General features: G+C 38.2%; 2 protein-coding genes across 2 annotated transcripts; one reads left to right on the forward strand and one right to left on the reverse strand.

Moving 5' to 3' along the window:
* Positions 1-279: 279 nt before the first annotated feature.
* Positions 280-945, forward strand: LOC140882778 (histone H2B-like). The gene has a single exon (XM_073288976.1). The coding sequence runs from the start codon at positions 319-321 to the stop codon at positions 757-759; it is 441 nt and encodes a 146-aa protein (XP_073145077.1). The 5' UTR covers positions 280-318; the 3' UTR covers positions 760-945.
* Positions 946-2,687: 1,742 nt separating this feature from the next.
* LOC140882952 (histone H2B-like) lies at positions 2,688-3,292 on the reverse strand. The gene has a single exon (XM_073289216.1). The coding sequence runs from the start codon at positions 3,207-3,209 to the stop codon at positions 2,781-2,783; it is 429 nt and encodes a 142-aa protein (XP_073145317.1). The 5' UTR covers positions 3,210-3,292; the 3' UTR covers positions 2,688-2,780.
* Between the last annotated feature and the right edge of the window lie 12,709 nt (positions 3,293-16,001).

Raw genomic sequence — 16,001 nt, forward strand, 5'->3', positions numbered from 1 at the left:
TAAATTCTGGGTTTTTAGTTGGGCCGGTTACTCTGTTTTAACTTATCAACAAATTCTGATGGCCCATTCAACGTGGCTCATTTTGGGAATACCGCCAAAAGCCAACTCAATCCCCACCAAACTTTTCAAAACTCTCAGATTCCATCGTCTGATCCCAACCGTTCAAAAACAATCAACGGTTCCCATTTGTTATCCGCGTCAATCTAAACCAACCAATCACAATCTACTTCCACACAGCTATATAATAACCTCCCCTTTCCCCAAAGTATCGCATCTCTTGAATTTCTCAAACACAGTAGAAAACATTAGAAAGCCCTAATGGGAGCGAAAGGGGAGAAGAAGCCTGCCGAGAAGAAGCCAGCCGGAGAGAAAGCTCCGGCGGCCGAAAAAGCCCCGGCCGAGAAGAAGCCCAGGGCGGGGAAGAAGCTGCCTAAGGAGGGCGCCGCTGCCGCTGATAAGAAGAAGAAGCGGACGAAGAAGAGCGTCGAGACCTACAAGATCTACATCTTCAAGGTTCTGAAGCAGGTGCATCCCGACATCGGGATCTCCAGCAAGGCCATGGGAATCATGAACAGCTTCATCAACGATATCTTCGAGAAATTGGCGCAGGAGGCGTCTCGCCTTGCCCGATACAACAAGAAGCCGACGATTACCTCACGGGAGATTCAGACTGCCGTCCGATTGGTGCTTCCCGGGGAGTTGGCAAAGCACGCCGTTTCTGAGGGGACGAAGGCTGTTACGAAATTCACCAGCTCTTGAAACTATCATGAATTAGGGTTCCTTTTTTCTCTTGCTTTTGTTAGGAATGTTTGTTTAGTTTCTGTTTATGTCATGCTTGTGTAAATTACTAGTCTTGTGGGCTTTATGAATTTGGTGATGGATGTAATGATCTAGTTTTCATGTTTCTGCTTCACTTTGGTATCCAATTATAATTTCTTGGTTCTAGTTCTGTTCAAATTTTGCATTTCGTCGGTGTTCCTATGAAAGGGTCTTCTGGTATGAATTTATGGCATGGTTCTCGATTTGTTGCTTTGACTTGTGCATGAAACAACTTTATGGATATATCATTTATGTTGTCCAAGTTATAATTTGTCTGATTTGTGTTTCCTCTGAACTTTTGGCAAGAATTGGTTGTGTTTGTTTACCTGACCATGGTCTAATAATCCAAAACAATCAAGTGCCATCTTTGGTGTGCTTGAATCATGATTGGTTTGATAAACTGAAAAGGGACCATACGACTTTGGATTGTGGATTATGAAATCTAGAGGGTTACTTAAAGTTATACATATTAGCTTCTAAGGTATATATATATTTTGCATGCTTAAATTAAATATGCTTTTTAAATTCTAGTTCGAACCCATCTAGCAATGTAATTCTGTGGAATTGTTGTACAGAAATTTATTGTTGGTGATTAGTTTGGTTGTACTTGTGCATTTTTATTCATTCAGATCAAGGAAATATAAAGTAGATATGGAGTATTGTGTATGTGTTTATATATATATATATATATATATATATATATATATGAATCAAAATGTGTTGCGCCTCCTTCCTATTTTTCAAATTTCATTAATCTGAAACATAACAGGTAAGGATGCATTTGTTTAGTTGGTAGGTGATGTACTCTGGATCTGTTGTAGAGGTGTTCTATGCATGTGATGATACTAGTGAAGCTTGTTTTCGGTACCGAAACAGCTCTAGAGTGTCCAATTCTTTATCAAACGAATGACATCTTCATGTCAACATTGATTGGAAATGTGAAGAGCACACAGTAGTTTTCTTGAATGGCCTACGGAGGCAGACGTGAAAAATGTCTGAAGAACACCATAATTGTAGATGGAAGTAAATTCAGATGATCGAAAAGATGGGACCACCTTTCCAACAAATGTATCCTGAAATGCTTACAAAATTATTTGAGCTCCTCGTTTTATGACTTCTTCCACATGATCAATTCGAATGAATCGCCACCCAAAGCAAATGAGTCAGGAAAGATAATGTAATAACATTTTCATTTTTTCCAAAAAAGGTCCTTGGTGGGATGCGATGATAGAACTCGATATCGTAAAATTTCTACTGTTACAATAACGCTAATATTCTTGCATTTATATAATGCAATGTTAGATCTATACTTTTTTTTTTTTTATTAAAAATATACATTTAGTGAGTTAAGTAACAAAATTTATACTAGTGAAACTTTTTGATGCAATATGATGGTATCATTATAATATCTTTAAAATAATTTATTGTATAAACTTCTAACAACGAATTTTTATCTTATACAACTTTTATTTTTGCTATTTATTTACAATATATAGTTTTATTCATATTCATATATATAATAAAACCAGAACAGTATGTAATTATATTGCAAGTATACTATAACGTACCTTTTTCAACTTTATCACAATTTAATTACTAAATTTTTAATTAATTTCTTCTTCTTAAAAGTGATAAATATCACAATTAAAACTAAAAACCAGCTTTGTTATTATATATATATTTTTTAAATAGAACTATTGTAAACCAATTAAAATACTTGTATAATTTATAATTATACGTCTTATATTTTAGTAAAAACCAAAAAAAAAAATGATTTTTTTCAGTAAACGTACGCATATTTTCAATCGGCACTTTTCATTTTTGTTATATTATATGCATCATTAATTTAAAACATAATACCCCGAAAATGAAACGAAAATTAACATTAATATCACAAAACCTAAAATTCATATCCAGTACATATAATTTTCAGAAGGGCTAAAAAATGCAATAAACTGTTTTCAAGAACTCGTGAATTTGGTGACAGCTTTGGTACCCTCGGAAACAGCGTGCTTTGCAAGTTCGCCGGGTAGGACCAGCCTGACCGCGGTCTGGATCTCGCGAGAAGTGATCGTCGGCTTCTTGTTGTATCGCGCGAGCCGAGATGCTTCCTGCGCCAATTTCTCGAAGATATCGTTGATGAAGCTGTTCATTATGCCCATGGCCTTGCTCGAGATTCCGATGTCCGGATGAACTTGCTTCAACACCTTGAAGATGTAGATCTTGTAGGTCTCCACGTTTTTCTTCGTCCGCTTCTTCTTCTTGTCTCCCGCGGCGGCGGCGCCTCCCTCCTTCGGGAGCTTCTTCCCGGCTTTCGGCTTCTTCTCAGCCGGAGCTTTCTCGGCGGCGGGCTTCTTCTCCGCTGGTTTTTTATCTGCCTTGGCCGCCATTGCTACCGAATCTAATCAAAGATCGAGGCTACGCGAATCGATGGAGATGGGATTGGTAATTGATTATGGTCGATTGAATTTTTTGTTGGGGCAGGGAAAGTTTTATATAGGAATTTAGGGTGAGTTGTCATTGGTTGGTTAAGTTTGACGGGGATCGTGGTTAGGCCGTTGATTATATGAGATTTCGACGGTTTGGATTGATTCTTGGTCTGGATTGGCTTGGAAGTTTGACAGCATTCGGATTCTAAATAATTGGTCACCCTTAATACATTATCACTATTTAAAAAAAAAAAACAGATAAACAAATTTAATACTTTATTCTTTAATGGAAGACTTGGAAATAAATTCCTATTTACAAACCAAATTTACGGATCAGTCCCTAGGTCAGAGTTTTTTTATTTGAACTACCTGACACAAACAAAAAATTGTTTTGCACTCCCCAATCTAATATTATATTCATTTACCTGTCATTTTGATTCCAATATTTCATTTTATTTATTTATTTTATTTGCTTCCTACATCAACCATACCGGCAATTCTCTTCCTTCCTCTGTCCTTGTGGATTTAGCTGGATTCTCAGTGGGTAAAGAAGGAGTGCATTCCCATTAAACACAAGGCATCGTTTGTGGTTTCCGATTAGATTCAACCACTACCCTTTCCCCTTTCCCTTTCCCTTTCGTCCACCGATGGATCAATCCCCATGGAGTTCCAAAACCTCAAGAAAATCGAACTCACTTTTCGTTTTCAAGATTCAACTTCCCGAAAATTAAGAATTTTCATCATGTTCTATTGTACTGACATGTAGAGTGCTTGGCCAGATTGCTCGAGAAAGGGGTGGATGCGGTGGAGGGTGTGAAGGGTAGTCTGTACAGGGTTCCCGAGAACTTGAAGCCACAAGTTTGGATCAAATGAAAGTGCCACCAAAACGACGAGATTCCAGTGATTTCGATGGAGGATTTGCTGGAGGCAGATGGTTTTGTTCGGGTTCCCAAAGAGGTAGGGGTGTATGGCGGTGCATATGAAGCATTTTTAGACTCGACCGGGGTGTTGTGGAGGGAGCAGAAGCTTGCCGGAGTTCTCGGGTTCTTTGTGAGCACCGGGACACAAGGAGGCAAGCAAAAAACCACAGTGTAAGACAGTTGTTACATCTCGCATTTGACTCTGTTTTTATGGTTCAGCTTATTCTACAATCGATGTGATTTTATATCACAACCGTCAAATTCTGAATTCAAATAAACATAAAAGTGATATAAAATTGAATTTGTAAGATTATAGAGTGGTTTACATGCTTCATTTAGTCTAATGTTGATGTATTGGTAGCTAGAAATTGAGTAGAATGTGATATTCTTTTTTTGCCACTTGATTGCTATTGACTTATTTGACACTATTATATGTACTCTTACTTTGTTTTTCTAGCAAAACTTTGGGTAAAGCCTTTGGGAGGATAATTAATTGTCCAATATTTATAGTATGAGCATAATGTACTGCACAAAATCACCAAGTATGTGTTGGAAAACGTGTTCAGATCAATTAAGAATTGATACCCGGTGCAGCGAAAGTTTAAAATTTTTATTTTATTATATGAAACGGCTCCATATATGTTTTGATAAAGACCTTGAATATACTATAGTGTATGTAAGATGTGGTAGCACATGGGGATGGCTATCATGAAACACATCTTATAGTCACTGTATATTCTAAACTGTTCCTAGTCAATTGAGCCGTCCGCAAATAAGGATAATGATCGCTCGAGATTGAGACTAGCATTTGCGATGTCGAGTACCACGTTTCATTGGTATGGAACATAGAGATGTTCAAAACATGCAAATGGATATTCATATGATGAATGATCGAACTACCCTATTCGGACTTTCCAAGTGGTTATCACTTATCGAGTGGATAAAGTCCGCGGTTTTGGTTGTACACTATTAGTCCTTATTACTTGAAACATCATTGAGATTCTATATGCTAGTACTGTACTTTGACTCGTTTACCGACTCTATTGGGGTCATCAGGTGTCGGGATTGGGTACAGTTACGACACATATAGGAGTCGATGCTTTGTTGTCAAGGATTCACCACATACTTGCGAGTGTGGATATCCTATGCGATCTGAGGAGATATTAGTGTGACGAATCTCTGGCCAGAGTACATGATGTGTTTTAGGTTAATGGGTTATCCAAGTAACACATGCGATGTCACTATTTGATCTCCAAGATGTTATGCATAGTTATCGAATCTCGAACGACTCTCGATGCATCAATGGTTGTTGATTCGATCGGGATATATGGATGAAGGGACCGTACTATACGCTAACCAAAATCTACTGGTTCTTGCAGGCACTATCAGTAATACCTAGGAAATCATGGGGCGATGTTGCTAGGCGCTCTTACCATGATTCGATGGGTAAGTCGGAAATTGTTGTTCCGAGTCACAAGGAGTTGTGAGCCCACGGCTAGCTGTATTCCTGAACCATTGAGGGTTACACAAGTAATGAATTACTAAAACCCCGTAGAGATAGTTAAATTTAAAGAGTTAAATTTAATGAAAGAGAAGTTGGACTTCTTAACTAAAGGGAGTGAGATTTCCTAAAATGACATAGGGATGGACATTTTTGGAAATCACTGAATTCGGATTCAGAAAAATTATCTTGACTCTAAAAGATGCAGAAATGGTTTCTGTGCACATTGGTGAAATCAGTTTATCAATCGGAGTCACGATGAATTTTATATTAATTTCTATAACAACAGGCTTGGCTTGTTGGGCTTAAGTTATGGATTGTGGGCTTTAAGGAGTTGGAGTCCTGATACAATTATAACTTAATCTAGTCTAGAAATTATCTATAAATATATGTGCAGTGTTCGAAAATTACATGCAATTCATTCATCAAATTTTCGAAAACACACATATTATTTTCTAAGGGTTTTTCGAAAATCATTGTCCCTTTTCGGAGAAAATTCAGTCTTGTGATTTTGTAAAAAAATTACAATTCTGAATTAACAGATCATATCTGTTTATTCTCTACGCAAACTTCTGATTGATTTCTAGTGCAGTCAATCAGAGGGTTTCTGTTTTTCATTCGTGAACCTAATTCCGGAGAAAGATCCTGACGCCATCAGTTCCCGGGATTTACAGAAAGAGCAGATTAAATTCTGTTGGAGTCCACAATCAAGCCTTTGCTTGACAAGGTAAAATATTTAATTGTGATTATTTATTTTACTTGAACAAATTTAATCGTAAAAAGTTTTGATACCCAGATATGGAATCGTTCCATATTAGAAAAATAAAATTTTTAAACTTCCGCTGCACCGGGTATCAATTCTAATTGATCTGAACACAGTTTTCCAACAGTGGTATCAGAGCCAGGTTGCTCAGATCAAATGATTAAATTAATCGATTGTACAAAATTTTTAAGCCTCGGTTTTTGAAACAAAACAAATTTTTTTTAAAATCAAAATTTTGACGGGCAAAACACGGGCAGCCCGGAAAATTAAAATTTTATTTTTAAAAATTTTTTGAATTTTTGAAATTCTAGTGTTTGATCCGATCGAAAATTGTTTTTGATTAGATCACGAGGCATCAGATCGAATTGTTCGAGTCCGAAATTTTTAAAATTGATTTTTGGATAAATTTGAATTTTTGGAAAATTTATAAATTTTATCCGTTAAATTAGATTTTATAAAATTAATTATTTTGGTACAATTGATGATAAAATATGATCTTATGGATGGATAAAATAAAATATGATTTTATCTTTTAATTATGATGCCATTGCATGTTTATTCATTTATTTTAATTATTGAATTAATTATTGGATAAAAGGATGATCGATTGCCATGACCAATGTTTTAGGTGTATGTTAGGTGATTTACATTTGTCTTATTGTTGTTGGTGTTTATTAATGGGCTTGGTTTATAGCCCAATATGATTGTCATATGTAATAAAAGTGGGCCTGGTTTATGGCCCGTTCCCACCCCTAAAATGTATCTCATATTTGTCATCGAAATTTATTGTAAATTTATTAGACTTAGTGGGAGACAAAGATTTGAATAAATGGTGGGCCCAGCAGACAATGAAGACCGAAGAAATGTAAATTGGAAGCACAATGTAATAGGATTGCATTGCATACTTACATATCACCTATGATTGGACTTAGACTCGTGATTGGCAACCACGGGTCGATTAGTTAATGGGATCGATCATCCTTAAATAATATATGCTATTATTGATGTATGCATGTTTAGACAAAATTGTATGAATCCCACAAGCATACATAAATTGCATGATGAGACAAATTTTCAAAATAAAATCCCTCATTTTAAATATGATTTAAAATTGATATCAAGATAAACAAAATGAATTTTAAATATTGTTTAAATATTCCTACCTTCCATCAACGATCAATGTATGTGATGCTACCCGCGGATACGGTCCGGCTCATATTATTGGGGGGGCCCGTTCATCGGAAAGCTGTACATTGGATCGACACATGTTGTAAGTTGGGTGGAACTCCCATGGGATTGGCTCATATTATTGGGGATCCACATGGCGACCGTCCATCACAACTTAATATTGATGGGTCATCTTGACATGTCACAATAAACGACATCATATTATTGGGCCCTTATTGGACATGAGGTAAAAACATGAAGGTTGCTTTGGAAGCAATTGGGCTCTACCTTTTGAAAATTATGGTTGGCTGATATTATTCGGGACCATAGTTTGTCAATTGGACTCCATGTTCCCACTAAAGAAAATGTTTCTCGTTTTCACTAGAGGGTAGTGAAATCGTCAAAATAGTGGGAGTGTAATTCATAAAATAAAATTCGCCATATTTTATGTCTTAGTAAATTAATTAAACAAATCATTGATTATTGTCTGTTTCCTTTTCAGTATACTATTACAATGACTTCTCGCAATCCACTGTTTTCAATTCTCGAACAAAACAAATTGACTGGCGCAAACTATACGGAATGGTTCCGTAAGTTGAAAATTATTCTTACTTCGGAAAAAGCTTTCTACGTGTTAGAGAAGCCGCCTCCGAAGGAAGCCCCGGCTAATACAAATCCGGAAGAGTTGGCCAAACTTGATTTATGGTGGGACCATGATATCAAGGCCAAATGCTACATGCAGGCTTCGATGTCTGATGAGCTTCAAAGGAGATTCGAGGATACCGTGAATGCTGCTGACATTCACAAGAACCTCAAGGAACTCTTTGGAGCTCAGTCAAGATCGGAGAGGTATGCCACCGTCAGAGAGCTCATGACGAGCCGCATGCGAGATGGGACTTCGATCCGTGAGCATGGGGTGCACATGATTGGGCTCATTGAAAAGTTGGTAACACTCGACTTGACTTTGGAGCATGAACTTAGCGCAGACTTGTTGCTTCTATCACTTCCTTCATCGTTTGACGGTTTTGTGATGAACTTCAATATGAACAAGATAGAGGCCACCCTTGAAGAGATGGTCAATATGCTTGTCACATATGAAGCCACACTAAAGAAGGATAAACCGGTACTCTTGGTTGGCTCCTCTTCTAACTCTAAGAAAGGACCAAGTGGAAAGGGTAAGAAACGTTCTGCCCCGCCCAAGAAGATTGTACCAAATAAGAAGGGAAAGGCCAAGGCTTTAATTGGGATAAAAGATGAAAACGTTTGTCATTACTGCAAGAAACCCGGTTATTGGAAACGTAACTGCAAGGAATACCTCGAACAGTTGCGAACTGCAAAGGGTATGTTTTACATTGAAATAAATGTTTCGTTTAATACTTCTTCTTGGGTATTGGATACCGGATTTGGATCTCACATTTGCAATGATTTGCAGGTGATGACAAGAAGTCGTAAGCTAAGGATGGGTGAGACCCAGCTAAGGCTCGGGAATGGTTCTAGAGTCGAAGCCAAAGCTATAGGAGACATTTATTTAGTTTTGCAGAACAATTTTAAGTTATTTTTGAGAGATGTTTTATATGTTCCGGATTTGGTCAAAAACATTATATCTATTTCTATGCTTGATAAAGATGGTTTTTCTTGCAATTTTGTGAATGAGATTTGCAATATTTACAAGAATGAATGTTTGATTGGAAATGGACAACTTGAAAACGATCTATATAGCTTAAAATTAAAAGACGTTCCAATTAATTATGTTGATAAACCGGTAACAACAATTAAAAGAAAGGACGATAGTCAAAACCCGGCAAACCTTTGGCATGCTAGGCTAGGTCATATTTCCTCAAGGAGGATGAACAAGCTAGTGGGAGAGGGCATGTTTGATATGTCTGATATTAACTCTTTACCTACTTGTGAGTCCAGCCTAAAGGGAAAAATGACTAAATCTCCTTTCAAAGTGAAACCTAAGCGTAGTCAAAATCTGTTGGATTTGATCCATACAGATGTTTGCGGTCCATTTAGGATTGGTACTAAATGTGGCAACACCTACTTCATTACCTTTACTGATGATCATTCTAGGTATGGGTATTTATATTTAATGAAATATAAGTCTGAAGCATTTGAAAAGTTCAAAGAATTCAAGGCTGAAGTAGAAAACAAACTAGGTAAAAGTATTAAGGCACTTCAATCGGATTGAGGTGGAGAATACTTAAGTACCGAGTTTTTGGACTATCTAAAAGAGAATGGGATTCTCTCTCAGTGAACTCCTCCTATGACACCTCAGATTAATGGTGTTTCGGAGCGTCGCAATCGAACTTTGTTGGACATGGTTCGATCCATGATGAGCTTCACTGAGCTACCACCTTCGTTTTGGGGCTACGCGCTTGAAACAGCGGTATTGTTGTTAAACAGCGTCCACACTAAAGCAGTAAATAAAAAACCATACGAGTTATGGAATGGCAAAGCTCCTAAGTATTTGTACTTGAGAATTTGGGGATGTCCTGATTACGTGAAGCAGACAGTGGGAGATAAATTGGATAGTCGATCCACTTTATGTTATTTTGTAGGGTATCCGAAGAATTCAATCGGATATTATTTCTATCATCCTGCTGAAACAAAAGTGTTTGTTTCAAGAAATGCCACCTTCTTGGAGAAGGAGTTCTTATTGGATAAGAAAGGCAAGATGATGGAACTCGAAGAAATTCGAGAAAAACCCTAGATACAAAATAGCGATCCTACACCTCAAGAATCATCACAAGACACGCCTATTACTAGGAGATCCGAGAGGACTTCTAGGCCTCCTATTAGATATGGTCTTCTTCTTGAAGGGGATCAAAGTGAACCCGTCATTGGATGTGATCCAAGAAACTTCAAGGAAGCAATTTCTGATGCGGATTTGAATTTATGGCTTGAAGCTATGCAATCGGAAATAGACTCGATGCATTCTAACCAAGTTTGGTCTTTAGTAGATCCTCCCGATGGAATTGTTCCAATTGGGTGCAAATGGATCTACAAGAGAAAGCTTGGGCTTGATGGAAAGGTATTGACCTACAAGGTACGATTGGTGGCAAAAGGTTATACTCAAAGACAAGGAGTTGACTATGATGAAACCTTTTCACCAGTCGCAATGTTCAAGTCCATAAGAATCCTTATTGCCATAGCAGCATGGTATGACTATGAGATATGACAAATGGATGTAAAGACTGCATTTCTTAATGGAAACATTAAGGAAGAGATCTATATGACGCAGCCTGAGGGATACACATCCATGGGAAGCGAGCATAAGGTATGCAAGCTTCAGAGATCAATCTATGGTCTCAAACAAGCATCAAGAAGTTGGAACCAGAAATTTGATGAAACGATAAAGGATTTTGGTTTTATCAAGAACCCAGAGGAACCATGCGTGTACAAGAAAGTAGTTAAGAATGCGGTAACATTCTTAGTACTTTATGTTGATGACATCCTACTCATGGGGAATGATGTAGGGATGTTGCAGTCAACAAAGATATGGTTATCAGGTAGATTCTCGATGAAGAATTTAGGTGAGGCATCCTATATTCTAGGAATTCAGATCTATAGAGATAGATCTAAAAGAATGATAGGACTCACTCAATCAACCTACATCGACACCATATTGAAAAGGTTTTCTATGGATGAGTCCAAGAGAGGACATCTACCTATGTGTCATGGAGTTTCTCTATCCAAGTCTATGTGTCCAAAGACTGACGAAGAGATAGAGAAGATGACACACGTGCCATATGCGTCAGCCATAGGTAGTATCATGTATGGGATGATATCTACCAGACCGGATGTGGCCTATGCTCTGAGCGTCACGAGCAGATACCAAGCCAATCCCGGTCAAATGCATTGGAAAGCCGTGAAGGATATTCTTAAGTACTTGCGAAGGACTAAGAATTTATTCATGGTTTATGGAGGGAGAGAATTGAAGTTGGAAGGCTATACCGACTCTAGCTTCCAATGTGACGTGGATGACTCGAAATCAACCTCTAGATTTGTATTCGTGCTCAATGGCGGTGCTGTCTCTTGGAAGAGTTCCAAGCAGGACATCACATCGGATTCCACCACTGAGGCAGAATACATTGCAGCATCAGCTGCTGCTAAAGAGGCGGTTTGGATAAGGAAATTCATCCAAGAGTTGGGTGTAATTCCTGAAGCTGTTGGTCCAGTCCCGGTGTACTGTGACAACACGGGTGTCGTTGCTCAGGCAAAGGAGCCAAGGTCTCATCAGAAGTCCAAACACGTACTGAGGAAATACCACATCATCCGGGAGATTGTGGAAAGAGGAGACATCAGTGTCGAGAGAGTGGCCTCTACAGACAATATCGCTGATCCGCTTACTAAGCCCTTGCCAGGACCATTGTTTGACAAACATCGCGAAGCAATGGGATTACGTAGTATGACTAGTTGGCTTTAAGGCAAGTGGGAGATTGAAAGAGTGGGTGCCCAGTTAGCCAACTTGTGGCTAAGGGCTTTTATGACTTTATGTAAAACAATCTATTGTTTAATATAATTTACACTTTTATAATGGCATTGACTTTATATTTCTTCATATTGTTATATTATGATATACTATTGTTGTTTTGATAAAGACCTTGAATATACTATAGTGTATGTAAGATGTGGTAGCACATGGGGATGGCTATCATGAAACACATCTTATAGTCACTGTATATTCTAAACTATTCCTAGTCAATTGAGCCGTCCGCAAATAAGAATAAGGATCGCTCGAGATTGAGACTAGCATTTGCGATGCCGAGTACCACGTTTCATTGGTATGGAACATAGAGATGTTCAAAGCATGCAAATGGATATTCATATGATGAATGATCGAACTACCCTATTCGGACTTTCCAAGTGGTTATCACTTATCGAGTGGATAAAGTTCGCGATTTTGGTTGTACACCATTAGTCCTTATTACTTGAAACATAATTGAGACTCTATATGCTAGTACTGTACTTTGACTCGTTTACCGACTCTATTGGGGTCATCAGGTGTCGGGATTGGGTACAGTTACGACACATATAGGAGTCGATGCTTTGTTGTCAAGGATTCACCACATACTTGCGAGTGTGGATATCCTATGCGATCTGAGGAGATATTAGTGTGACGAATCTCTGGCCAGAGTACATGATGTGTTTTAGGTTAATGGGTTATCCTAGCAACACATGCGATGTCACTATTTGATCTTCAAGATGTTATGCATAGTTATCGAATCTCGAACGACTCTCGATGCACCAATGGCTGTTGATTCGATCGGGATATATGGATGAAGGGACCGTACTATAGGCTAACCAAAATCTACTGGTTCTTGCAGGCACTATCAGTAATACCTAGGGAATCATGGGGCGATGTTGCTAGGCGCTCTTACCATGATTCGATGGGTAAGTCGGAAATTGTTGTTCCGAGTCACAAGGAGTTGTGAGCCCACGGCTAGCTGTATTCCTGAACCATTGAGGGTTACACAAGTAATGGATTACTAAAACCCCGTAGAGATAGTTAAATTTAAAGAGTTAAATTTAATGAAAGAGAAGTTGGACTTCTTAACTAAAGGGAGTGAGATTTCCTAAAATGACATAGGGATGGGCATTTTTGGAAATCACTGAATTCGGATTCAGAAAAATTATCTTGACTCTAAAAGATGCAGAAATGGTTTCTGTGCACATTGGTGAAATCAGTTTATCAATCGGAGTCACGATGAATTTTATATTAATTTCTATAACAACAGGCTTGGCTTGTTGAGCTTAAGTTATGGATTGTGGGCTTTAAGAAGTTGGAGTCCTGATACAATTATAACTTAATCTAGTCTAGAAATTATCTATAAATATATGTGCAGTGTTCGAAAATTACATGCAATTCATTCATCAAATTTTCGAAAACACACATATTATTTTCTAAGGATTTTTCGAAAATCCTTGTCCCTTTTCGGAGAAAATTCAGTCTTGTGATTTTTATAAAAAATTACAATTCTGAATTAACAGATCATATCTGTTTATTCTCTACGCAAACTTCTGATTGATTTCTAGTGCAGTCAATCAGAGGGTTTCTGTTTTTCATTCATGGACCTAATTCCGGAGAAAGATCGTGACGCCATCAGTTCCCGGGATTTACAAGAAGAGCATATTAAATTCTGTTGGAGTCCACAATCAAGCCTTTGCTTGACAAGGTAAAATATTTAATTGTGATTATTTATTTTACTTGAACAAATTTAATCGTAAAAGGTTTTGATACCCAGATATGGAATCGTTCCATATTAGAAAAATAAAATTTTTAAACTTCCGCTGCACCGAGTATCAATTCTAATTGATCTGAACACAGTTTTCCAACAAATATAACATTATGAAGAAAGATAAAGTCAATGCCATTATAAAAGTGTAAATTATATTAAACAAAAGATTGTTTATACATAGAGTCACAAAAGCCCTTAGCCACAAGTTGGCTAACCGGGCACCCACTCTTTCAATCTCCCACTTGCCCTAAAGCCAACCAGTCACACTACGCAATCCCATTGCTTCGCGATGTTTGTCAAACAATGGTCCTGGCAAGGGCTTAGTAAGCGGATCAGCGATATTGTCTGTAGAGGCCACTCTCTCGACACTGATGTCTCCTATTTCCACGATCTCCCGGATGATGTGATATTTCCTCAGTACGTGTTTGGACTTCTGATGAGAACTTGGTTCCTTTGCCTGAGCAACGACACCCGTGTTGTCACAGTATACCGGGATTGGACCAACAGCTTCAGGAATTACACCCAACTCTTGGATGAATTTACTTATCCAAACCGCCTCTTTAGCAGCAACTGATGCTGCAATGTATTCTGCCTCAGTGGTGGAATCTGCTGTGGTGTCCTGCTTGGAACTCTTCCAAGAGACAGCACCGCCATTGAGCACGAATACAAATCTAGAGGTTGATTTCGAGTCATCCACGTCACATTGGAAGCTAGAGTCGGTATAGCCTTCCAATTTCAATTCTCTCCCTCCATAAACCATGAATAAATTCTTAGTCCTTCGCAAGTACTTAAGAATATCCTTCACGGCTTTCCAATGCATTTGACCGGGATTGACTTGGTATCTGCTCGTGGCGCTCAGAGCATAGGCCACATCCGGTCTGGTAGATATAATCCCATACATGATACTACATATGGCTGACGCATATGGTACGTGTGTCATCTTCTCTATCTCTTTGTCAGTCTTGGGACACATAGACTTGGATAGAGAAACTCCATAACACATAGGTAGATGTCCTCTCTTGGACCCATCCATTGAAAACCTTTTCAATATGGTGTCGATGTAGGTTGATTGAGTGAGTCCTATCATTCTTTTAGATCTATCTCTATAGATCTGAATTCCTAGAATATAGGATGCCTCACCTAAATCCTTCATCGAGAATCTACCTGATAACCATATCTTTGTTGACTGCAATATCCCTACATCATTCCCCATGAGTAGGATGTCATCAATATAAAGTACTAAGAATGTTAATGCATTCTTAACTACTTTCTTGTACACGCATGGTTCCTCCGGGTTCTTGATAAAACCAAAATCCTTTATCGTTTCATCAAATTTCTGGTTCCAACTTCTTGATGCTTGTTTGAGACCATAGATTGATCTCTGAAGCTTGCATACCTTATGCTCGCTTCCCATGGATGTGTATCCCTCAGACTGCATCATATAGATCTCTTCCTTAATGTTTCCATTAATAAATGCAGTCTTTACATCCATTTGTCATATCTCATAGGCATACCATGCTGCTATGGCAATAAGGATTCTTATGGACTTGAACATTGCGACTGGTGAAAAGGTTTCATCATAGTCAACTCCTTGTCTTTGAGTATAACCTTTTGCCAACAATCGTGCCTTGTAGGTCAATACCTTTCCATCAGGCCCAAGCTTTCTCTTGTAGATCCATTTGCACCCAATTGGAACAATTCCATCGGGAGGATCTACTAAAGATCAAACTTGGTTAGAATGCAACGAGTCTATTTCCGATTGCATAGCTTCAAGCCATAAATTCGAATCCGCATCAGAAATTGCTTCCTTGAAGTTTCTTGGATCACATCCAATGTCGGGTTCACTTTGATCCCCTTCAAGAAGAAGACCATATCTAATAGAAGGCCTAGAAGTCCTCTCGGATCTCCTAGTAATAGGCGTGTCTTGTGATGATTCTTGAGGTGTAGGATCGCTATTTTGTATCTCGGGTTCTTCTCGAATTTCTTCGAGTTCCATCATCTTGCCTTTCTTATCCAATAAGAACTCCTTCTCCAAGAAGGTGACATTCCTTGAAACAAACACTTTTGTTTCAGCAGGATGATAGAAATAATCTCCGATTGAATTCTTCGGATACCCTACAAAATAACATAAGGTGGATCGACTATCCAACTTATCTCCCA

The sequence above is a fragment of the Henckelia pumila genome, chromosome 2 (assembly GCF_033568475.1).
Source record: "Henckelia pumila isolate YLH828 chromosome 2, ASM3356847v2, whole genome shotgun sequence".
NCBI lineage: Eukaryota > Viridiplantae > Streptophyta > Magnoliopsida > Lamiales > Gesneriaceae > Henckelia > Henckelia pumila.

Bases quoted from the DNA above. Each gene is read 5' to 3' on its own strand.
- LOC140882778 (XM_073288976.1), top strand. From the start codon at position 319: ATGGGAGCGAAAGGGGAGAAGAAGCCTGCCGAGAAGAAGCCAGCCGGA.
- LOC140882952 (XM_073289216.1), bottom strand. From the start codon at position 3,209: ATGGCGGCCAAGGCAGATAAAAAACCAGCGGAGAAGAAGCCCGCCGCC.